Source organism: Amblyraja radiata, chromosome 28 (genome assembly GCF_010909765.2).
Source record: "Amblyraja radiata isolate CabotCenter1 chromosome 28, sAmbRad1.1.pri, whole genome shotgun sequence".
Taxonomy (NCBI): Eukaryota; Metazoa; Chordata; class Chondrichthyes; order Rajiformes; family Rajidae; genus Amblyraja; species Amblyraja radiata.
The window spans coordinates 34042152-34067748 of NC_045983.1; the positions used below are offsets into that span (position 1 = coordinate 34042152).

The 25597-nt window shown below is 47.0% G+C and overlaps 2 protein-coding genes across 3 annotated transcripts in view; one reads left to right on the plus strand and one right to left on the minus strand.

Annotated features, from left to right (window-relative positions):
* Positions 1-1610: 1610 nt before the first annotated feature.
* Positions 1611-25597, minus strand: part of LOC116989094 (beta-crystallin B1-like) — a 30804-nt gene continuing 6817 nt past the window's right edge. The window contains exons 1-6 of one of the 2 annotated variants that reach the window (XM_033046274.1): positions 10844-10978; positions 10156-10232; positions 8084-8202; positions 5959-6091; positions 4116-4258; positions 1611-1913 (exon numbers count right to left, since the gene is read on the minus strand). In XM_033046274.1, the coding sequence (XP_032902165.1) occupies positions 1745-1913; positions 4116-4258; positions 5959-6091; positions 8084-8202; positions 10156-10221 (630 nt within the window). In that variant the 5' untranslated portion in view covers positions 10222-10232; positions 10844-10978 and the 3' untranslated portion in view covers positions 1611-1744. Of the gene's footprint in view, positions 1914-4115; positions 4259-5958; positions 6092-8083; positions 8203-10155; positions 10233-10843; positions 10979-25597 lie in introns of those variants that run through there. The other variant, XM_033046273.1, reaches the window with a different exon arrangement.
* Positions 14833-22264, plus strand: cryba1 (crystallin beta A1). The gene is made up of 6 exons (XM_033046275.1): positions 14833-14887; positions 15952-16008; positions 16115-16233; positions 19158-19299; positions 20448-20590; positions 21959-22264. Exons 2-6 carry the CDS (start codon positions 15976-15978, stop codon positions 22104-22106), a joined length of 585 nt encoding a protein of 194 aa, XP_032902166.1. The 5' UTR covers positions 14833-14887; positions 15952-15975; the 3' UTR covers positions 22107-22264.

The window sequence follows — 25597 nt, forward strand, 5'->3', positions numbered from 1 at the left end:
TCGATTCACCAACTCTGGGCAAGAGACTCTACCCGATCTATTCCCCTCATGATTTTTTATTCCTCGAGAAGATCTAACGCTGCTTTCATGTGAGAAGGGGTAAAGTTTAAAGGAAATGGACCGGCCAACTTTGTTACACAGAGGGCGGTAAGTGCCCATAATGCCAGGGGTGGTGGTGGAGGCAGATGTGACAGATGGGTGCATGGATATGCAGGGACTGGAGGGATATGGATCACAGGCAGGCAGATGAGATCAGTTTAACTTGGGCGGCATGGACATAGCGGGCCGAAGGGCCTGTTCCTGTACTATACTGCTCTACTTTTCATATACTATAACCAGATTCTATCCAGTTGAATGGTATTATTAGTTAGTAATATTAGTTAAGAAATGTTCTGATCTGGTGTATCTGCATGTTCTTAATGTATTCTTTAAATTCCAACTTCTCCTTATTTCCTAGGTGCTTCCATACTATTGTTGCGCAGCACGGCGGGCGCAGCGGTAAAGCTACCGCCTCACAGCGCCAGAGACCCGGGTTCGATCCTGACTACGGGTGCTGTCTGTACAGAGCGTGTACGCTCTCCGCGTGGGTTGTCTCCGAGATCTTTGGTTTCCTCCCACACTCCAAAGACGTGGAGGTTTGTGGGTTAATTGGCTTTGATATCAATGTAAATTTGTCCCTAGTAGGGTGTGTAGGGTATTGTCAGTGTGCGGGGATCGCTGGTCAGCATGGACTCGGTGGGCCGAAGGGCCTAATTCTGCTCATATCACTTGTGACTTCATGACCATATTATATTACAAGCAAGTGGGCATCGGTGGAAAAGTGCTTACTCCCAGAATTTGCAGATCAATACATTTTTAGTTAATTGCATTAACATGTTGGTTCCAGTCGGTCTGTGAGTCACAGATACGCATGTGATTAACAGTTCACATTCTCCAGGCCTCTGCATTCCATGCGTGTTGTGCACTAACAATAACAGACCATAGGCAGCGAGTTGAAGAAGGTACGGTTTTTATTATCTCCGTTTCAACGGCAGAGATTTCCTTTTTATTGGCAAAATCAAAATGACACGGGTCACAAATATGGAAAATGATGGAGTTGAAAAATAGACAAGCCCTGGATGTTGTGGTTGGCAAGGGTTAGTTGCCAAAGATACCCGTATCCCTGAGTAAGACACAGCGATGGTCCACGCTCACCGCACACTGGATTCCCGATACCATATTCCCAAAATTAAATTTAGGGCCACACAAAAAATAAATCATTCATAATGTGCTCAGAAGACAGAGATCTTGAGAAGCTGAAACTGGTTTAAAACTAGAAGGTCATTTCTTTAATGCTGTTGTGTAGGATGGAACTGCAGACGCTGGTTTACACCGAAGATAGACACTAAAATCTGGAGTAACTCAGCGGGACAGGCAGCATCTCTGGAGAGGAATGAGTGACGTTTCGGGTAGAGACCCTTCTTCAGACTGAGAGTCAGGGGAAGGGACTTGATCCGAAACGTCACCCATTCCTTTTCTCCAGAGATGCTGCCTGTCCCGCTGAGTTACTCCAGCTTTTAGTGTCCAATGAAGGCGGTTGTCAGGATAAAGAAAATCATGACAAGGACATAAAAATGACTATAATTTTAAAAGTGGGAATTGGCGATGTATAACAGTACTTGTGATGGTAGGTTTGGGCTGAAAATGATTTTGAACTTGCGTTGATGAAAATCATTCCCATGGTTGTTGGGAAGCTTGGCTCACTTTAGTGAGTGAACTCGAAGCAGCCCCTCTTGTACCACTGCTGGTCTTTCACACGACGTATGGATTGAATCAGGGGCTGTTTGGCGCCCCACTCGTTCCAGTGCTTGTAAGGTCCGCATTCCAGCACGTACTGGTAGCCTCGATACCCTGGGTATTCGTAACCCACCCATCTGCAAAACACAGCACGACAAGAGACGTTGATCAGGAGAACTCTCCACAACTCCTACAGATGCGCCGCAGAAAGCATTTTGATCGGGATGCATCACAACTTGGTTTGGGAACAGCTCCATCCAAGACCGCAGCCCTCGTCCAGGGGAATCGACAACCAGAGGACAAAAACAAAAGGCCTCGGCACACGTGACAATACACTGAACTAAACAGGTTTGAGGTGAAGGGGGAATGATTTAATGGGAATCTCAGGGAAAACTTTTTCACACAGTGTGAGATGGTGGATGTATGGAACGAGCTGCCGGAGGAGGTAGTTGAGGCAGGGACTATCGCGACGTTTAAGAGACATTCAGACAGGTACATGGATAGGGCAGGTTTAGAGGGAGCAAACACGGTCAGGTGGGACTAGTGTAGACCAGGCGTCTTGGTCAGCATGGGCATGTTGGGCCGAATGGCCTGTTTCTGTGCTGTTTGACTCTATAACATAGATCGTGAGTCAAGAAAGATTGATGGTTAGGTGTAGGAAAAAACTGCAGATGCTGGTTTAAATCAAAGGTAGACACAAAATGCAGGAGTAACTCAACGGGACAGGCAGCATCTCTGGAGAGAAGGCTCTGCCTGTCAGGGTGAGTTACTCCAGCATTTTGTGTCTACTGTACCTAAGTTTAATGGTTATATGCACTGACAATAGAACAGTGAAATTCTTCCTTACAGCAGCACAACAGGCCTGTAAACCTGACACACATGGATAATAAATAATAAACACAATCTCTATAAATTACCTAGTGCCAAAGAATCTGCTGCTTAGGGCAACCTGAGACAGCCCATAGTAGTTCATAGTTCATAGTGTTGTGCAGTGTTGTGCAGTGTTGTGCAGTGTTGTGCAGTGTTCAAGAGCCTGATGGTTGTTGGGAAGAAGCTGTTCCTGAGCCTGGGGGTCACGGTTTTCAGACTCCTATACCTATTGTCTATTGTCTATTAAAGATAGTGGAGTCAAGGGATATGTGGAGAAGGCAGGAACGGGGTACTGATTAGGGATGATCAGCCAATGATCACATTGAATGGCGGTGCTGGCTTGAAGGGCCGAATGGCCTATTCCTGCATCTATTGTCCATTGTCCATTCTTCCCGATGGTGGGAGTGACTATATAGAGTTGCTCAAGCAGTTTTCCCCCGCAAACCATCTTGGCTTGTAACATTTTCTCCCTTGAGAAATATCTTTGGCCCCTGCCATTGCTTCTTCCCTGCGTCCATCCAATCTCCATCCAATCTCCAATCCACCTGCGGACTATATGGACGCCGGATATTTTATAACTGTGTCCATGTCCTTTATGTGGTGACCATTTGCATACAGCGGGTGCCCAAGCAAAGACTTTCACTGTGACTTGTCACATATGACAATAAAGTATTTGTTCATGTCCCCAGCTGCACCTTTGTGTCAGAGTGCCAACATAATGAAAGTTGCTAGTGGTTCAAAACTAATTAGAGTATCGCAGTATAAAACTAATTTGAGTATAGAAGTTGGGAGGTCATGTTGCAGTTAGATGAGATGTTGGTCAGGCCACATTTAGAGTATTGTGTTCAGCTCTGGGCAAAATGTTACAAGAAAGACGTTCTCAAGCTGGAAAGGGCACAGAGAAGGATGCTGTCAGGATTTTAGTGCCTGAGCTATAGGGAGAGGTTGAGCAGGCTGGGACTCTTCCATGGAGCACAGGAGGGTGAGGGGTGATCTTATAGAGGTGTATAACACCATGAGAGGAATAGATTGGGCAGACGCACAGAGTCTCTTGCCCAGAGTTGGGGAATCGAGGACCAGAGGACATAGGTTGAAGTTGAAGGGGTAAAGATTTAATACAAACCTGAGGGGTGACTTTTTCACACAGGTGGGTGTATGGAACGAGCTACTGCAGGAGGTGGTTGAGGCTGGGACTATCGCAACGTTTAAGAAACATTAAGACAGGTGCATGGATAGGACAGGTTTGGAGGGATACGGGCCAAACGCAGTCAGGTAGGACTAGTGTAGATGGGGCATGTTGGCCGGTGTGGGCAAGTCGGGCCGAAGGGCCTATTTCCACTCTGTGTGACTCTTTGACTCTAATTCTGGGATTCCTTTAGGATTCAGAAGATGCCATTTATTCAAATTTAGGAAGCAGAAGTCATGATTTTTTTTTTAAATTGCAGTTTGAGGAGAATCTTTCAACTCACGTTCCACCGTTGACCTTGATGCTTGCGACTCTGTCCTGGAAACCGTAGGCCCATAAACTGGGGATGTCCTCATCACAGATCTCCATTTTCCTTCCATCAAAGTTGGCGCACTCATGAAGACAGATCTTGTGATCCTGCCCGTCCTGGGGAGAGAGGTTCAAGAACTTTAAGTGAGGAAGGGCATTCTAGCTATTGAGGGAGTGCAGCGTAGGTTTACAAGGTTAATTCCCGGGATGGCGGGACTGTCATATGCTGAGAGAATGGAGCGGCTGGGCTTGTACACTCTGGAGTTTAGAAGGATGAGAGGATATCTCATTGAAACAGATAAGATTGTTAAGGGTTTGGACACGCGAGAGGCTGGAAAAATGTTCCCGATGTTGGGGGAGTCCAGAACCAGGGGCCACAGTTTAAGAATAATGAGTAAGCCATTTAGAACGGGGACGAGGAAACACTTTTTCTCACAGAGAGTGGTGAGTCTGTGGAATTCTCTGCCTCAGAGGGCGGTGGAGGCCGGTTCTCTGGATGCTTTCAAGAGAGAGCTAGACAGGGCTCTTAAAAATATGGGGAGAAGGCAGGAACGGGGTACTGATTGTGGATGATCAGCCATGATCACATTGAATGGCGGTGCTTGCTCGAAGGGCCGAATGGCCTACTCCTGCACATATTGTCTATTGTCTATTGACTATGGGGGGGGGGGGTGTGCTTCAGTGCAGAGTTCAGTGTGGTGATGGCCTTGGGATAGAAACTGTTTGATAGTCTTGTGGTGTACGCCTTGATAGGCCTGTAGCGCTTTCCTGAGGGCAGAAGGGCAAACAAGTGATTGGCGGGGTGACATGGGTCCTATAGGATGCAGCATGCCTTCCGCAGCAACCGGAGCTACAGATATGTCAGTTTCAGTTTAGTTTATTGTCACGTGTACCGAGGTACAGTGAAAAGCTTTTTTGTTGCGTGCTAACCAGTCAGCGGAAAGACAATACATGATTACAATCGAGCCCGTCCACAGTGTACAGATACATTATGAGGGAATAACGTTTAGTGCAAGGTAAAGCCAGTAAAGTCCGATTAAAGATAGACTGAGGGTCACCAATGAGGTAGTTCAACACTGCCCTCTAGTTGTTGTAGGATGCTTTAGTTGCCTGATAACAGCTGGGAAGAAACTGCCCCCAAATCTGGAGGCATCGTACCATCACATGATAGGAGAAGAATTAGGCCATTCGGCCCATCAAGTCTACTCTGCCATTCAATCATTGGCTGATCTTTCTCTTCCCCCTAACCCCATTCTCCTGCCTTCTCCCCATAACCCCTGACACCCGTACTAATCAAGATTCTGTCAATCTCTGCCTTAAATATATCCACTGACTAGTGGCCTCCACAGCCTTCTGTGGCGAAGAATTCCACAGATTCACCACCCTGTGACTAAAGAAATTCCCCCTCATCTCCTTCTTAAAAGAACGTCCTTTAATTCTGAGGCTGTGACCTCTAGTCCTAGACTCTCCCACTAGTGGAAACATCCTCTCGACATCCACTCTATCCGGGCCAAGGCATGGACACAGTCTTTCCGCTGACATGACAGCATGCGACAAAAAGCTTTTCCCTGTTCTCTCGTACACCTGACAATAAACTGAACTATGTAGGAAGGAACTGCAGGTGCTGGTTTAAACCGAAGATAGACACAAGAAGCTGGAGTAACTCAGCGGGACAGGCAGCATCTCTGGAGCGAAGGAGTGGGTGACGTTTCGGTTTCGAGACCCTTCTTCAGACTAAACCAATTTGTAACATGTTAATGTTTATCTCCAGCTCTGATAGCCAACTGAGTAATTGGAGATGAAACATCGCATCTTACCATCTTCACGGGTCGGAAGGACATCATGCAGTCAGTGCGGTAACTGTTCGACCAGGAGTCCCAGCGAGGGTATTCCCCCTTCTCCAGCATGAACATCTCCCCGCAGAAATTCTGCTGCTCGTAGCCCACCCACCTGAAACAACACAAGAGTGCAGGAGAAGTCAACAATCCCCCCAAGAAATTCTGAATGGAGTCAAGTCAAGTCAAGTGAGTTTATTGTCATGTGTCCCTGTATAGGACAATGACATTCTTGCTTTGTTTCAGCACAACAGAACATAGTAGGCATTTACTACAAAACAGATCAGTGTGTCCATATACCATAATATAAATATATACACACATGAATAAATAAACTGATAAAGTGCAAATAACAGAAAATGGGTTATTAATAATCAGAGTTTTGTCCGAGCCAGGTTTAATAGCCTGATGGCTGTGGGGAAGTAGCTATTCCTGAACCTGGTTGTAGCAGTCTTCAGGCTCCTGTACCTTCTACCTGAAGGTAGCGGGGAGATGAGTGTGTGGCCAGGATGGTGTGGGTCTTTGATGATACTGCCAGCCTTTTTGAGGCAGCGTCTGCGATAGATCCCCTCGATGGAAGGAAGGTCAGAGCCGATGATGGACTGGGCAGTGTTTACTACTTTTTGTAGTCTTTTCCTCTCCAGGGCGCTCAAGTTGCCGAACCAAGCCACGATGCAACTGGTCAGCAAGCTCTCGACTGTGCACCTGTAGAAGTTAGAGAGAGTCCTCCTTGACAAACCGACTCTCCGTAAACTTCTCAGGAAGTAGAGGCGCTGATGTGCTTTCTTGACGATTGCATTAGTGTTCTCGGACCAGGAGAGATCTTCAGAGATGTGCACGCCCAGGAATGGAGCTCACATCAAGCATCTAATGGATGCTGCTCAGGGATAAGTGAAAGCCTCACACAAAGGAAGGTAGACAAAAGTACTGGAGAAACTCAGCGGGTGCAGCAGCATCTATGGAGCGAAGGAAATAGGCAACGTTTCGGGCCGAAACCCAAAGGGTTTCGGCCCGAAACGTTGCCTATTTCCTTCACTGGGTCGCCTATTTCCTTCGCTCCATAGATGCTGCTGCACCCGCTGAGTTTCTCCAACACTTTTGTCGACTCTCACACAAAGGAAGTTTGGTTCTATCCAGTGCTCTAGTTGTGGACAAAAATGTGCTGGTTCACAGGACTAACGTGTCTTCATCTGGCAGCTCGTTCCATACACTTAGTGAAAAATCTGCCCCTCGAGTTCCTATTAAATCTTCCCCACCTCCCCCCCCCCCCCTCACCTGAAACCTGTGTCCTCTGGTTCTTGATTCCACTACTCTGGGAAAAACACAGTGTATTCACCCGATCTATTCCCCTCATGATTTCATACACCTCTATAAGATCACCCATCATACTCCTGCACTCCAAGGAATAGAGTCCCAGCCTGCACCAATCTCTCCTTTTAGCTCAGGCCCTCGAGTCCTGGTAATATCTTCATTAATCCTTATTGAAGCAGCGGTAATAATAATAATAATAATAATAATGGATGGGATTTATATAGCGCCTTTCTAATACTCAAGGCGCTTTACATCGCATTATTCATTCACTCCTCAGTCACACTCGGTGGTGGTAAGCTACTTCTGTAGCCACAGCTGCCCTGGGGCAGACTGACGGAAGCGTGGCTGCCAATCTGCGCCTACGGCCCCTCCGACCACCACCAATCACTCACACACATTCACACACAGGCAAAGGTGGGTGAAGTGTCTTGCCCAAGGACACAACGACAGTATGCACTCCAAGCGGTAGAGTTGCTGCCTCACAGCGACATGTCAGAGACCCGGGTTCCATCCTGACTACAGGTGCTGTCTGTACGGAGTTTGTACGTTCTCCCCGTGACCTGCGTAGGTTTTCTCCGAGATCTTCGGTTTCCTCCCACACTCCAAAGACGTGCAGATTTGTAGGTTAATTGGCTTGGTGTATGTGTAAATTGTCCCTAGTGTGTGTAGGGTAGTGTTAGTGTGCGGGGGGGATCGCTGGTCGGCACGGACTTGGTGGGCCGAAGGGCCTGTTGCCGCACTGTATCTCTAAGCTAAACTAAAGATGAAGAGAGAGGGAGATAGAGGAGAGACTCACGGTCCACACTCGACACGGATTGACCCCACGCGGTCGAAGCCTCGGTCACAGATGTTCCTGCACTCGCCGTTAATATCCACGCATCGCCCCTGGAAGTTTTCATGCTCGTAGATGATGATCTGAGAATAAAGGAGAGAGGAATGAGGATCAAGGGCGGCACGGTGGCGCAGCGGGAGAGTTGGTTTTCTCCGAGAACTTCGGTTTCCTCCCACACTCTAAAGACGTACAGATTTAGGTTAATTGGCTTGGAGTAAATGTAAAATCTATCCCCAGTGTTGTGGGGGGGGGGGTTGCTGGCCGGCGCACACTTGGTCTGTTTCCGCGCTGTACAGTATCTCTAAACTGAAAACCCAGGTACAATCCTAACTTTGAGTGCTGTCTGTGAGGAGTTTGCACGCTCTCCCTTTCTCCGGGTGCTCCGATTCACTCCCACACTCCAAAGACGTGCGGGTTTGCAGGTTAATCGACCCCTCTGTAAATTGTCCCCAGTGTGTAGGGAGTGGATGAGAAAGTGGGATAGCATAGAACTAGTGTGAAGGGGTGATCGATGGTCGGCACGGACTCAGTGGGCCGAAGGGCCTGTTTCTGCCCTATATCGTTCAATTCAATTCAACACTGTTAAACAATGGCCCTCATTTTTAAACCTTAATGTGAAATAACTTGGAGTTTCTGAAAAGAATGAATGACATAATCCCATGACAGACTGCTTATTGGATGAATTTTAGGATTATTATTGCCACCCATACTGAGGCACAGTGAAAAGCTTCCTATTCCTACGATTACAACTATGATACTTCTTCTTCTACTTGTGTACGGCGTGCGCAGCCTAAAGTTGTTGGACAACTTGTTCTATTTGATCTTATTTGACTGTGCACGGCAGGTTGATTGCATTCATTGAAACAGGGCATACCAGGTGAAGGTTGCAATCTCCCACCCCAACGACTATGATACGATACGATAGAACTTTATTTATCCCAGGAGGGAAATTGGTCTGCCAACAGTCATAAGGTTCCTAACAAATCTTCCCCCTCTCACCTTAAACCTGTGACCTCAGGTTCTCGATTTCCCTAGGTACACAAAATTGCTGGGCAAACTCAGCAGGTGCAGCAGCATCTATGGAGCGAAGGAAATAGGCGACGTTTCGGGCCGAAACCCTTCTTCTCGATTTCCCTACTCTGGGTAAAATATTCACCCTCTCAATTCCTCTCATGACTTTGGACACCTCTATAAGATCGCTCCTCACCCTCCAAAGATTAATGTCCCCGCTTGCTCAACCTCTCTCTATAGCCCAGGCCCTTGAATCCTGACAATACCATCATACAGTAAATCATCACTGCATTTGTTCAGTTTAGTTCATTGTCACGTGTAGAGAAAAGATTTAGTTGCGTGCGATCCAGTCAGCGGTAAGATGCCTAGTTTGGTTTAAGTGTTCAGGTGTGGATCAAAGTGTCAGTGATTCAGCGGTGACTGAGTTTAGTTTAGTTTAGTTTAGTTTAGAGATACAGCACGGAAACAGGCCCTTCGGCCCACCAAGCCCACGCTGACCAGCGATCCCCCCGCGGACTAACACTATCCTACACACACTAAGGACAATTTACAAGGCAGACAAAAATGCTGGAGAAACTCAGCAGGTGAGGCAGCATCTATGGAGCGAAGGAATAGGTGACGTTTCGGGTCGAGAGACCCGAAACGTCACCTATTCCTTCGATCCATAGATGCTGCCTCACCTGCTGAGTTTCTCCTGCATTTTTGTCTACCTTCGATTTTTCCAGCATCTGCAGTTCCTTCTTAAACAGGGACAATACACACTTACCACCAAGCCGATTAACCAACAAACCTGTGCCGTCTTTGGAGTGTGGGAGGAAACCAAAAATTCTCGTAGAAAACCCCACGCAGGTCACGGGGAGAACGTACAAACTCCGTACAGACAGCACCCGTAGTCGGGATCGAACCTGGGTTTCGGGCGCTGTGAGGCAGCAACTCTACCCGCTGCAGTGATTGCTTGTTTTCATTGATCTCTATAAAAACACATTATTAATAACTTTTGAATGGAAATACAAGGAGACACGTACCCTGTTACTGCGCAGGCCGGATGCAGAGTGGCTTCCAATGCCGCCTTGTGTTCCACTGTGTGACATTGTGCTGACAGCTAGAACAATCAACAAAGAAAAACAAATCTATTCAGTTTATATATTAAGTATATTTTACACCGTTTTTATTAGTGACCATTCTCCTTGTTTGGTTTAGTTTAGTTGAGAGAAACTGCACGAAAACAGGCCCTTCGGCCCACCGAGTCTGCACCGACCAGCGATCCACGCACATTGACACTACCCCTACACACACTAGGGACAATTGTGTATTTGCACCAAGCCAATTAACCTACAAACCTGTACGTCTTCGGAGTGTGGGAGGAAACCAGAGCACCCGGAGAAAACCCACGCAGGTCACGGGGAGAACGTGCAAACACCGTACAGACAGCACCCGTAGTCAGGATTGAACCCGGGTCTCTTGCCCTGTGAGGCAGCAACTCTACCACTGTGCCACCGTGTCACCCTAAACTCATATGTATAACCCAGGCAGCCAAGATAATGAACAACTATTCTGAGGCTGTGACCGCTGGTCCTAGACTCTCCCGATGGTGGAACCATCCTCTCCACATCCACTCTGTCCAAGCCTCTGGAAAACATGGACAGGTGACATTCCGGGCCGGGACCCTTCCTCAGACCCACCCCATTGAAGACTTACTTCCCCACAGCTCACCTAACAACAGCTCGCTGCTTTGCCAGGCAAGAACAAGTACGATCAGTAATGTTTAGGCTGCAGCTCATCCTTTTTATACCCCCAGAGGATTTGCATCTTGTTTTCCTTTCTCCCCCTTTTTGAACGAGGTTGGGTGATAAAGAGATGGACAAAGCAAACTGCAGAGGGCAGGGTTAGCAGAAGCTGACTCCAACCCATTGCTTTGTCCCACACTGGCAACACCGCCCACATCAGCATAAAAACCTCTCAGCTGCAGACAGGAGAGGATCAGGGAACAAAGAGCTGACTGACTAGACTGCTTTGCCTGGCTCGTGTTTAGCTTATGCTGCAAGTGTCATAGAAATATTTCCGTTTAGCAAGAACACAAAGGGGTGAAATGAGGGGTAGCTTTTTTCACACAGAGAATAGTGGTGGGTGTATGGAACGAGCTGCCAGAGGAGAGAAGGGTCTCGAGCCAGAAACGTCACCCATTCCTTCTCTCCAGAGATGCTGCCTGTCTCGCTGTTACTCCAGCTTTTTGTGTCTATCTGCCAGAGGAGGTAGTTGAGGCAGGGACTATCCCAACGTTAGACATGTACATGGATAGGGCAGGTATGGAGGGATATGGACCAAACAGGTGGGACTAGTGTAGCTGGGACATGTTGGCCGGTGTTGGGAAGTTGGGCCGAAGGGCCTGTTTCCACACTGTATCACTATGATATGCTGAAGGCTTCAGGTGAATTCAATAAACTAACCAACTCATTACACACCCTCACCTGTTCAATTACATGTTTTTGTTAAATTTGCACTTTTATCCAATTGTGGGAAGTTGATGAGCAGGTGGCTGTCCAGGTACGTGGATAGGAACATGGGCCCAACGCAGGCAAATGGGGAAGCGTAGAAACAAAGAACTGGTTTATACCAAAGATGGACACAAAGTGCTGGAGTCACTCAACAGGTCGGGCAGCATCTCCGGAGAAAAAGGACACGTGACGTTTCAGGTCGGGACCCTTCTTCGGGTCAAATGGGACTATCTTAGGTGGGGCACCTTGGTCAGCATGGATGTTTTGGGCTGAAGGGCCTGTTTCCGTGCTGTCTGACACAATGACACAAGTACATGTCTCCAACCAGTTTAAGGCACAGCGGTGCAGCGGGTAGAGCTGCTGCCTCACAGCGCCAGAGCCTCGAGTTCGATCCTGACCTTAGGCGCTGTCTGTACGGAGTTTGTACGTTCTACTTTTGACCGCGTGGGTTTCCTCCGGGTGCTCCGGTTTCCTCCCACATCCCAAAGGCGTGCGGGTTTGTAGGTTAATTGGCCCTCTGTAAATTGTCGCTAGTGTGTAGGGAGTGGATGGGAAAGTGGGATAACATAGAACTAGTGTGAACAAGTGATCGATGGTCGGCATGGACTCAGTGGGCCGAAGGGCCCGTTTGCATGCTGTATCTTTTAACCTATTCGATCAATTAATGTAGAAATGGGAACAAGAGCTATATTATGATTTCAGTTTCAGTTTCAGTTTAGTTTATTGTCACGTGTACCGAGGTACAGTGAAAAGCTGTTGTTGCGCGCTAACCAGTCAGCGGAAATACAATACATGATTACAATCGAACCGTTTACAGTGTACAGATACAGGATAAAGGGAATAACGTTTAGTGCAAAGTAAAGCCAGCAAAGTCCGATCAAGGACAGTCTGAGGGTCTCTTATGAGGTAGATAGTAGTTTAACACTGCTCTCTAGTTGTGGTAGGATGGTTCAGTTGCCTGATAACAGCCGGGAAGAAACTGTCCCTGAATCTGAGCTGCTTAAACACACACCAGAGACAGTTTCTTCCCAGCTGCCATCAGGCAACTGAACCGTCCTACCACAACCAGAGAGCAATCCTGAACTACTATCTACCTCATTAGAGACCCTCGGACTATCTTTGATCGGACTTTACTGGACTTTATCTTCCACTAAACTTTATTCACATTATTCCATTTATCATTTATATTTAGCACGTAGCAAAAGCTTTTCACTGTACCTCGGTACACGTGACAATAAACTAAACTGAACTTTAGTTGTGTGTGTGTGGTTTTGTGTTATAGTCGCCCCCATATTTGGTTTGGTCCTTAGCTACAGAGCCTCTGCCAACAACAGCTGTGTTTCAGTCCAGCTAATTCCTTTTTCCTGCGTTTAGTTGAGTTTATTAATGCCAGGTGTGCCGAGGTATAGTGGAAAGCTTTTTTGTTGCGTGTTATCCAGTCAGCGGAAATTAAGATCTTTAGTTTAGTTTGGAGATACAGCATGGAAAACGGCCCTTTGGCCCATCGAGTCCATGCTGACCAGCGAGCACCCGTTCACAATAGTTCTGCGTTACCCCACCCTCTCATCCACTCCCTACGCATTAGCAGTCATTTTACAGAAGGCCAATTAGCCTACATGTCCTTGGAAAGCGGGAGGAAACCGGAGCACCTGGAGAAAACCCACGTGGTCACAGAGAGAGAACGTGCAAACTCCACTCCCGTAACCAGGACCGAATTATTGTTATATTATTTATAGTTATAATTAGTTTAGATTGAGGGATTAATTATAATCATAACTAATATATTTATAAAATAAATCGAATTCTATTATCCTGACATCGTTCCTTGCCCGTTTAGTAGTAACAATACTGCCACTGCTAAAAGAGCTACTGGGTGGCATGGTGGCTCAGCGGTAGAGTTGCTGCCTTATGCCCCTGTCCCACTTAGGAGATCTGAACGGAAATCTCTGGAGACTTTGGGCCCCACCCAAGGTTTCCGTGCGGTTCCCTGAGGTTCCCGGAGGTTCCCAGAGGTTTTTGTCAGTCTCCCTACCTGCTTCCACTACCTGCAACCTCCGGCAACCACCTGCAACCTCCGGGAACCACACGGAAACCTTGGGTGGGGTCCGAAGTCTCCAGAGGTTTCCGTTCAGGTTTCCTAAGTGGGACAGGGGTATTACAGCGCTTACAGCGCTGGAGACCCGGGTTCGATCCCGACTACAGGTCCTGTCTGTACGGAGTTCGTATGTTCTCCCCGTGACCTGCGTGGATTTTCTCCGAGATCTTCTGTTTCCAAAGACGTACAGCTATGTAGGTAAATTGGTTTGGTAAATGTAAAAATTGTCCCTAGTGTGTGTAGGATAGTGCTAATATCCTATAGTTTCAAGAGAGAGTTAGATTTAGTTCTTCAGGCTAAAGGAATCAAGGGATATGGGGGAAAAGCAGGAACGGGGTACTGATTTTAGATGATCCGCCACGATCATATTGAATGGCGGTGCTGGCTCGAAGGGCCGAATGGCCTACTCCTGCACCTATTTTTCTATGTTTCTATGTTTCCATGTTATTATGTGGATATCACTGGTCAGCGCAGACCCGGTGGGCCAAAGGGCCTGTTTCTGCGCTGAATCTTTAAACTAAACTAAACTAAATATCTCAAGTAAGCTAAATTTGTCCAACTGAAACAGCAGAGAGACAGATTCCATTAAGTTTGATGTTTAAGGAAGAACTGCAGATGCTGGAAAAATCAAAGGTAGACAAATATGCTGGAGGAACTCAGTTGGTGAGGCAGCATCTATGGAGAGATGGAATAGGTGACGTTTCTGGTCGAGACCCTTCTTCAGACTGGTCTTGACCCGAAACGTCGCCTATTCCTTTTCTCCATAGATGCTGCCTCACCCACTGAGTTCCGCCAGCATTTTTGTCTACAAGTAAGTGTGATAGTTTGGCGTACGATTTAAGGGCTTTGTAATTTTTTAATAAATTGGATTTAATAGGCCACATTGAACAGTTGTGTCTAGGTTTTTGTCTAAAGTTATTTGTGCATATACTGTGGGCGTGCAGATTTTAATCTTTCTGCTCAGACAGCAGCAGAGTTGTGGCACAAATCCCTGGGATCAGCCGTGGACAATGACCTGTTGACGTACAGTATTGCTCGCTGTGTGCACGGCAAATCACACTCCAGCACTTCTGACTTTCCATTGAAAGTTTGACTATAAATAGTCGAGGGGAATTTCAAATCAGAATCATCTTTGGAAACCTCACCACACCGCATCGCCCAGCTACGGTAAGATTCACCATCTTCAGTTTTATTTTATATTTTACATTTGGTTTAGTTTAGTTTGTTGTCACGTGTACCGAGGTACAGTGAAAAGCTTTTCTTGCTGCGTGCTTAACCAGTCAGCAGAAAGACTATACATGATTACAATCGAGCCGTCCACAGTGTACAGATACAGGATAAAGGGAATAACGTTTAGTGCAAGATAAAGTCCTGTACAGTCCAAGTAAAGTCCAGTAAAATTAAAGATAGTAGTAAACTCCGATTAAATATAGCAGAGTTGATAAAGTTTAGGTTTAGAATAGTTTGTTAAGAATAAAGTTTAATTTAGTTCAGTTAAATTTAGTTTATTGTCCGATTAAAGATAGCATTTTGACCAGATTTGCCCAATTTACTTCAATACATTGAAGGTTTATTTGTGTTTTTAAAACCACCCTCCTGCACCAGTTCTGCTCGTAATGCCATAGAGTTCTTGCCATAGAGGGAGTACAGAGAAGGTTCACCAGACTGATTCCTGGGATGGCAGGACTTTCATATGAAGAAAGACTGGATAGACTCGGCTTGTACTCGCTAGAATTTAGAAGATTGAGGAGGGATCTTATAGAAACTTACAAAATTCTTAAGGGGTTGGACAGGCTAGATGCAGGAAGATTGTTCCCGATGTTGGGGAAGTCCAGAACTAGGGGTCACAGTTTAAGGATAAGAGGGAAGTCTTTTAGGACCGAGATGAGAAAATCATTTTTTACACAGAGAGTGGTGAATCTGTGGAATTATTTGCCACAGAAGGTAGTTGAGGCCAGTTCATTGGCTATATTTAAGAGGGAGTTAGATGTGGCCCTTGTGGCTAAAGGGATCAGGGGGTATGGAGAGAAGGCAGGTACAGGATACTGAGTTGGATGATCAGCCATGATCATATCGAATGGCGGTGCAGGCTCGAAGGGCCGAATGGCCTCTACTCCTGCACCTATTTCTATGTTTCTATGTTTCTAAAGTGCAGATAAGCCTTTTTATGCATCGAATTATTGATAAAATCCTAATTTTGAGGTGAAATTATACTCTGTGCTAACGTTTAGGTTTGACAACACTGAAGAATCAACATGGCCCAAACTAACCCTGCTGGTCTGTTCAAGGTTAGTGCTTGTTTTACTCGATATTTAATCAAGATTTAAACATTTTTCTTTCTTGACTGCCTTCGAACTTGACGGAGTATCACAAAGAGTGTGGCTCTGCTTGCAGATCACTGTTTACGATCAAGAGAACTTCCAGGGTAAAAGGATGGAGTTTACAGCATCGTGCAAGAACATCATGGAGTGTGGCTTTGACAATGTCCGATCCGTCAAAGTCGACTGTGGAGCGTAAGTAACTAGGCCTGCACTCGCTGGAGTTTAGAAGGATGAGGGGGAGCCTCGTCGAAACTTACAGAATAATGAAAGGCATAAATAGAGTGGATGTGGAGAGGACGTTTCCACTGGTGGGAGAGTCCAGGACCAGGACCAGAGGTCACAGCCTCAGAATTAAAGGGGCTCTTTTAACAAGGGAATGAGGAGGAACTTCTTTAGTCAGAGGGTGGTGAATCTGTGGAACTCATTGCCACCGAGGGCTGTGGAGGCCAGGTCAGTGGATATTTTTAAGGCAGAGAAGGACAAGTTCTAGATTAGAACGGGTGTCAAGGGTGTCGGAAAGAGCTGCAGATCGAAGGTAGACACAAAATGCTGGAGTAACTCAGCGGGTGAAGCAGCATCTCTGGAGAGAAGGAATGGGTGATGTTACGGGTCGAGACCCTTCTTCAGGCTGATGACAGGGGAGTGGGCTGGACAGAGAAAGAAAAAAGTCAGAGACATTCTAGTCTTAGTGTCAAGGGTTATGGGGAGAAGGCAGGAACATGGGATTAGGAGACAGAGATGAGTCATGATTGAATGGTGGAGTAGACACGATGGGCCGAATGGCCTAATTCTGCTCCTAATATTTGTGAACTTGTAAGTCAACAGTCGTTACATACTTTTACAAGACGACCCTATCTGGAACAGCCATTGTCAGCACACATTCAGGGAAGTAATGGAAGGAACTGCAGATGCTGGTTTAAACCAAAGATAGACACAAAATGCTGGAGTAATTCAGCGGGTCAGACAGCATCTCTGGAGAGAAAGAATAGGTGACGTTTCAGGTCGAGATCCTTCTTCAGGCTGAGAGTCAGGGGAAAGGGAAACGAGAGATATAGACAGTGATGTAGAGAGATATAGAACAAATGAATGAATGAAAGATATGTAAAAATGAAACAATGATAAAGGAAACAGGCCACTGTCAGCTGTGGGCTAGGTGAGAACAAGTTACAGACAATGAGACTCAACAAGACGACTTTGAAGCTGGTACAACCTGGGTGAGGGATGGAGAGTGAGGGGGAGTGCAAGGGTTACTTGAAGTTAGAGAAATCAATATTCATATCACTGGGGTGTAAGCTGCCAAGGAAAATATGAGGTGCTGCTCATCCAATTTGCATTTGGCCTCACTCTGACATTGGACGAGGCCCAGGACATATAGGTCAGTGTGGGAATGGGAGGGGGAGTTAAAGTGTTTAGCAACCGGGAGATCATGTAGGTCCAGGCTGACTGAGTGAAGGTGTTCAGTGAAACCATCGCCCGGTCTTCGTTTGGTCTTGCCGATGTATAAGATGCATAGGATGTGATGTTGAGGCTCTACAAGGCACTGGTCAGAACATATTTGGAATATTGTGAGCAGTTTTGGGCACCATATCTGAGGAAGGATGTGCTGGCTCTGGAGAGGGTCCAGAGTATGATGAGCGTTTGTCGGCACTGGGCCTGCACTCACTGGAGTTTAGAAGGATGAGGGGACACCTCATTGAAACTTACCGAATAGCGAAAGGCCTGGATAGAGTGGATGTGGAGAGGATGTTTCCACTAGTGGGAGAGTCTAGGTCCTAGAGGCCATAGCCTCAGAATTAAAGAACATACATTTAGGAAGGAGATGAGGAGGAATATCCCTCTAAACCTGTCCTATCCATGTACCTGTCCAGTGTATTTTAAACATTGTGATAGTACCTGCCCCAACTACCTCCTCTAGCAGCCCATTCCACATGACCATCACATTTTAAGTTACTCCTGTATTCCTTTCCCCTCCCTCCCCCACCCTAGTCTTCCTACCAGTTCCACTGTTCGCATCGTTGTATCCCTCTTGTTAGCACACCTTCCCCAGCCAACAATAGACCATTGTGAGCTCCACCCTTCCTGAGGTCATCTGTGGCCGGCTCTTCGCAATCTTTCAGTCTGGAGAAGGGCCCTGACCCGAAACGTCACCAATTCCTTTTTCTCCAGAGATGCTGCCTGACCCGCTGAGTTACTCCAACATTTTGTGTCCATCTTCGGAATAAATGTTGCCGCTCAGGTTCCTAAGAAAGGGCATCAAGTACCAATGAAGTGTCAGAGATCTGATCAGAAGTCTCAATAGTCTGAAGAAGGGTCTCGGCCCGAAACATCACCAATCCCTTGTTCTCCAGAGATGCTGTCTGACCCGCTGGGTTACTCCAGTATTTTGTTTCTATCTGAAGTATTGAAGATACTTGGTTAGATTTAGCTCTTAGGGCTGATGGAATCAGGGGATATGGAGAGAAGGCAGGAACGGGGTACTGATTCTGGATGATCAACCATGATCATAATGTTTCCAATGTGGGGCGAGTCCAGAACCAGGGGCCACAGTCTTAGAATAAAGGGGAGGTCATTTAATACTGAGGTGAGAAAAAAAGTTTTCACCCAGAGAGTTGTGAATTTGTGGAATTCCCTGCCACAGAGGGCAGTGGAGGCCAAGTCACTGGATGGATTTAAGAGAGAGTTAGATAGAGCTCTAGGGGCTAGTGGAGTCAAGGGATATGGGGAGAAGGCAGGCACGGGTTATTGATAGGGGATGATCAGCCATGATCACAATGAATGGCGGTGCTGGCTCGAAGGGCCGAATGGCCTCCTCCTGCACCTATTTTCTATGTTTCTATGTTTCTATGAATGGCGGTGCTGGCTCGAAGGGCCGAATGGCCTCCTCCTGCACCTATTTTCTATGTTTCTATGTTTCTATGAATGGCGGTGCTGGCTCGAAGGGCCGAATGGCCTACTCCTGCACCTATTGTCTATGTTTCCATGTTTCTATATCAAGTACCTCTTGCATCATGACTGTTATGTTCAGAACATGATGACAAATGGAGACAATAAGTTATTTGTGACTTGAGCTGCCCAGGTTTTGAAGATCTGACTTGTACGTTCGGTTCTTCCCGCAGGTGGGTTGGCTACGAGCATTCCAGCTTCTTTGGGCAGCAGTTCATCCTGGAGAAGGGGGAGTATCCTCGTTGGGATGCGTGGAGCGGAAGCAACGCCTACCACACCGAGAGGCTCATGTCCTTCCGACCCATCGGCTCTGCGGTGAGTTGGATGGATGAGTGGATGGATGGATGGATGGATGGATGGATGGATGGATGGATGGATGGATGGATGGATGGATGGATGGATGGATGGATGGATGGATGGATGGATGGATGGATGGATGGATGGATGGATGGATGGATGGATGGATGGATGGATGAGTGAGTGAATGGATGGATGGATGGATGGATGGATGGATGGATGGATGGATGGATGGATGGATGGATGGATGGATGGATGGATGGATGGATGGATGGATGGATGGATGGATGGAGTGGATGGATGGAGGATTGGATGGATGGATGGATGGATGGATGGATGGATGGATGGATGGATGGATGGATGGATGGATGGATGGATGGATGAGTGAATGGATGGATGGATGGATGGATGAGTGAATGGATGGATGGATGGTAATTAATGAATTAATGAATGAATAAATGGTAGACACAAAATGCTGGAGTAACTCAGCGGGTGAGGCAGCATCTAAGGAGAGATGGAATGGGCAACGTTTCGGGTCGAGACCCTTCAATAAATGATACTGTATTGTTGCATGTGACAAGCCGCAACGATATTCTTGTCCTCAAGATAGAGCTAGATTTAGCTCTTAGGGCTAAAGGAACCAAGGGATATGGGGAGAAAGCAGGAACGGGGTACTGATTCTGGGTGATCAGCCATGATCATATTGAATGGTGGTGCTGGCTCGAGGGGCCGAATGGCCTACTCCTGCACCTATTGTCTATGTTTCTTTGTCGCCACATAAAGGATGGAGTGGATGTGGAGAGGATGTTTCCACTCGTGGGAGAGTCTAGGACCAGAGGGCACAGCCTCAGAATTAAATGACGTTCCTTTAGGAAGGGGATAAGGAGGAATTTCTTTAGTGGGTGGTGAATCTGTGGCATTCTTTGCCACAGAAGGCTGTGGAGGCCACGTCTGTGGATATTTCTAAGAGATAGATAGATTCTTGATTAGTATGGGTGTCAGGGGTTATGGGGAGAAGGGAAGAGAATGAGGTTGAGAGGGAGAGATAGATCAGCCATGATTGAATGGCAGAGTAGACTTGATGGGCCGAATGGCCTAATTATGTTCCTATCACTTATGAATTTCTGAGCTACAAAGTTGCTGACTGTACATGGTATTTCTTGTAGCACCATAAAGAGTCCAAGATCATCATCTTTGAGAAGGAGAACTTCATTGGCCGCCAGTGGGAGATGTGTGATGACTACCCTTCCCTACAAGCCATGGGCTGGTGCAACAATGAAGTTGGATCCATGAAGATCCAGGCTGGAGCGTAAGTCATCCTCCGTATCGACAATGCTGAAGTGGTTGGATCCAGTAAAATCTTGTGGATGTAGCCCAGTCCATCACACAGACCACACTCCCCACCATTGTAGATGTAGCCCAGTCCCTCACACAGACCACACTCCCCACCATTGTAGATGTAGCCCAGTCCATCACACAGACCACACGCCCCACCATTGTAGATGTAGCCCAGTCCATCACACAGACCACACTCCCCACCATTGTAGATGTAGCCCAGTCCATCACACAGACCACACTCCCCACCATTGTAGATGTGGCCCAGTCCATCACACAGACCACACTCCCCACCATTGTAGATGTGGCCCAGTCCATCACACAGACCACACTCCCCACCATTGTAGATGTAGCCCAGTCCATCACACAGACCACACGCCCCACCATTGTAGATGTAGCCCAGTCCATCACACAGACCACACTCCCCACCATTGTAGATGTAGCCCAGTCCATCACACAGACCACACTCCCCACCATTGTAGATGTGGCCCAGTCCATCACACAGACCACACTCCCCACCATTGTAGATGTAGCCCAGTCCATCACACAGACCACACTCCCCACCATTGTAGATGTGGCCCAGTCCATCACACACACCACACTCCCCACCATTGTAGATGTAGCCCAGTCCATCACACAGACCACACTCCCCACCATTGTAGATGTAGCCCAGTCCATCACACAGACCACACTCCCCACCATTGTAGATGTAGCCCAGTCCATCACACAGACCACACTCCCCACCATCGACTCCATCCACACTTCACGCTGCCTCGGGAAAGCAGCCAACATCATCAAAGACTTGTCCCTGTCCCACCTCGGCCATTCCTTCTTCTCCCCACTCCCGTCCGGCAGAAGGTACAGAAGCTTGAAAGCGCGCACCCACCAGACTCAGGAACAGCTTCTTCCCCTCTGTGATCAGGCTTCTGAACGGCCCTTCCATAAGCTAGGGTCCTGTCCGATTCACCTCGACCCCATTGCGGACATTGGACTTTGTCTCTGGAGCCGATGCGCTACAATTGCTTGAGACTTTAGAGACACAGCACGGAAACAGGCCCTTCAGCCCAGCAAGTACCTGCCGACTAGCGCTCATCACACACACTAACACTATCCTACACAGACTAGAGACAATTTTACATTTACACCAAGTCAATTAACCTAGAAACCTGCCGTCTTTGGAATGTGGGAGGAAACCGAATTTCTCGGAGAAAACCCACGCGGTCACGGGGAGAACGTGCAAACTCCGTACAGACAGCACCATATTGCCTTTTTTTATTGATAATATGAAGGTGGGTGTGAAGGTCGGCGTGTGTGTGTGAAATATGTTGTTTGCCGTTTGCAGGTGGGTGTGTTACCAGTACCCAGGCTACCGTGGCTTCCAGTACATCATGGAGTGCGATCGCCATGCCGGAGAGTACAAGCACTGGAGGGAGTGGGGGTCCCACGCCCAGACCTGCCAGATCCAGTCACTCCGCCGTATCCAGGAGTAAACCCCTCTCTCCAATACCTCAGCACAGTCACCAAGACGAGCTGCATCTCTCCAATACACTGCCTGGCCGTCGCCGCTGCAGAACCGCTACCCGTGTACCGAGATCGATTCAACATTGCATTGCAACGTAACTTGGGTCATTAACATATTCAAATAAAAGTCATAAAAACGTTTGTCTCAAATTACAAGCAAGCTCTTATTTGTTCTAAAGTTTTAAAACCGTTTCGTTTGAAGGATCCAGGCTTATAAAATGCAGCTGACATCTACCTGAGACATGTTCCATGAAAAGCCAATTAAATATTGTCAAGCTGGAAAGGGTTCAGAGAAGAGTATTGAGTATAGATGTTGGGAGGTTGTGTTGCAGTTGTACAAGACGTTGGTGAGGCCACGTTTAGGAGATTAACAAGACTAAAAAAAAGTTTCTATCCTAAGGCCTTCACCACACTGAACTCTGCACTGAAGCACACCCCCCCATAGTCAATAGACAATAGACAATAGGTGCAGGAGTAGGCCATTCGGCCCTTTGAACCTGCACCGCCATTCAATATGATCATGGCTGATCATCCACAATCAGTATCCCGTTCCTGCCTTCTCCCCATATCCCCTGACTCCGCTATCTTTAAGAGCTCTATCTAACTCTCACTTGAAAGCATCCAGGGAATTGGCCTCCACTGAGGCAGAGAATTCCACAGATTCACAACCCTCTGTGTGAAAAGTTTTTCCTCATCTCCGTTCTAAATGGCTTACCCCTTATTCTTAAACTGTGGCCCCTGGTTCTGGACTCCCCCAACATCGGGAACATGTTTCCTGCCTCTAGCATGTCCAAACCCTAAATAATCTTATAAGTTTCAATAAGATTCCCTCTCATCCTTCTAAATTGCAGAGTATACAAGCCCAGCCGCTCCATTCTATCAACATATGACAGTCTAGCCATCCCGGGAATTAACCTCGTGAACCTACGCTGCACTCCCTCAACAACAAGAATGTCCTTCCTCAAATCTGGAGACTAAAACTGCACACAGATGTGGTCTCACTAGGGCCCTGTACAACTGCAGAAGGACCTCTTAGCTCCTATACTCCTCTTGTTACGAAGGCCATCATGCCATTCGCTTTCTTCACTGCCTGCTGTACCTGCATGCTTACTTTCCATGACTGATGAACAAGGATCTCCCAGATCTCGTTGTACTTCCCCTTTTTCCAACTTGACACCATTCAGATAATAATCTGCCTTCCTCTTTTTGCCACCAAAGTGGATAACCTCACATTTATCCACATTAAACTGCATCCGCCATTCGACTTCAACACCATCCAACCCCTGATTCTGAATGACAAGCTTAAGAAGATGGGGGTGGATTCCACATTTATCTCCTGGATATACGACTGCCTGACGGGTCGACCACTGTTTGTCAAGCTGGGGGACAGTGTCTCTGGCACAGTGGTGTGCAATGTTGGAGCCCCACAGGGAACGGTTCTGGCCCCGTTCCTCTTCACCCTGTATACAGCAGACTTTAACTATAAGTCTGACACATGCCACGTACAGAAATATTCAGATGATACTGCGATTGTGGCATGTGTAAGGAACGGGCAGGAGGAGGAATACAGGAACTTGACCAGTGCCTTTTGTGCCTGGAGTGAAGAGAACTGTCTCATCCTGAACACAACTAAGACTAAAGAGATGGTGGTTAACTTTGGCAGGTCCAAGCTCCCCCTTCAGCCGGTCAACGCTGCAGGGGCTGACATTGAGGTGGTGCAGACATATAAATACCTTGGAGTGCACCTTGATAACAAACTGGAATGGTCTGTCAACTCTGACTCCCTCTACAAAAAAGGCCAGAGCACTCTTTTTCCTCAGAAGGCTCAAATCCTTCAATGTGTGTAATGATATGCTGCACATGTTTTACAACACGGTGGTTGCAAGTGTTATTTTCTACGCTGTTGTCTGCTGGGGCAACAGCATTAGTGCAAAAAACAACAAGAAGCTGGTCAAACTGGTTAAACGAGCTAACTCAGTGCTGGAGGGGAGAGTAGACTCTGGGATGGATGTGCTTGAGAGGCGTATGAGGCACAAGGTGCAGGTCATCCTGAAAAACCCCGGGCATTCCCTCCATTTAATTATGGAGAGTCAAAAGAGCACTCGGAACAACAACCGGCTCCTCTCCCTGCCCTGTAGAACGGAGCGGTTCAGGAGATCCTTCACCCCTGCAGCCATTAGATTTTATAATTCGGACCGCTAGGCTGTAGGGGGATGCATTTTGCAATTTTTAATTTTTAACTGTTAATTATTGGTCTTTTTAAGTATTTATTGCTCTCAGGTAGTGTCCACATTGTATTCTATGTATTTTCTGTCTGCGTTCGTTTTGAATCTGTGGGTTTGTTGGTTGGGGGCTTCTGGACATCTGAATTTCCCTGAGGGGATCAATAAAGTATTTATTATTATTATTATCTGCCCACTCCCTCAACCAGTCCAAGTCACCCTGCATTCTCATAGCATCCTCCTCACAGTTCACACTGCCACACAGCTTTGTATCATCTGCAAATTTGCTAATGTTACTTTGAATCCCTTCATCCAAATCATTGATGTATATTGTAAATAGCTGCGGTCCCAGCACCGAGCCTTGCGGTACCCCACTAGTCACTGCCTGCCATTCTGAAAGGGACCCGTTAATTCCTACTCTTTGTTTCCTGTCTGCCAACCACTTCTCTATCCATGTCAGCACTCTACCCCCAATACCATGTGCCCTCATTTTGCCCACTAATCTCCTGTGTGGGGCCTTATCAAATGCTTTCTGAAAGTCCAGGTACACTACATCCACTGGCTTTCCCTTGTCCATTTTCCTAGTTACATCCTCAAAAAATTCCAGAAGATTAATTAAGCTTGATTTCCCCTTCGTAAATCCACGCTGACTCGGACCGATCCTGTTACTGCTATCCAAATGTTCATCTTTTATAATTGACTCCAGCATCTTCCCCACCGATGTCAGGCTAACTGGTCTATAATTCCCTGTTTTCTCTCTCCCGCCTTTCTTAAAAAGTGGGATAACATTAGCTACCCTCCAATCCACAGGAACTGATCCTGAATCTATAGAACATTGGAAAATGATCACCAATGCATCCACGATTTCTAGAGCCACTTCCTTAAGTACCCTGGTATGCAGACCATCAGGCCCTGGGGATTTATCTGCCTTCAGTCCCATCAGTCTATCCAACACCATTTCCTGCCTAATGTGGATTTTCTTCATTTCCTCCGTCACCCCAGATCCTCTGGCCACTACTATATCAGGAAGATTGTTTGTGTCCTCCTTCGTGAAGACAGATCCAAAGTATCTGTTCAACCTATCTGCCATTTCCTTGTTCCCCGTAATACATTCACTTTTCTCGGTCTTCAAGGGTCCAACTTTGGTCTTAACTAATTTTTTCCTCTTCACACATCTAAAGAAGCTTTTACTATCCTGCTTTATATTCTTGGCTAGCTTATCTTCATACCTCATCTTT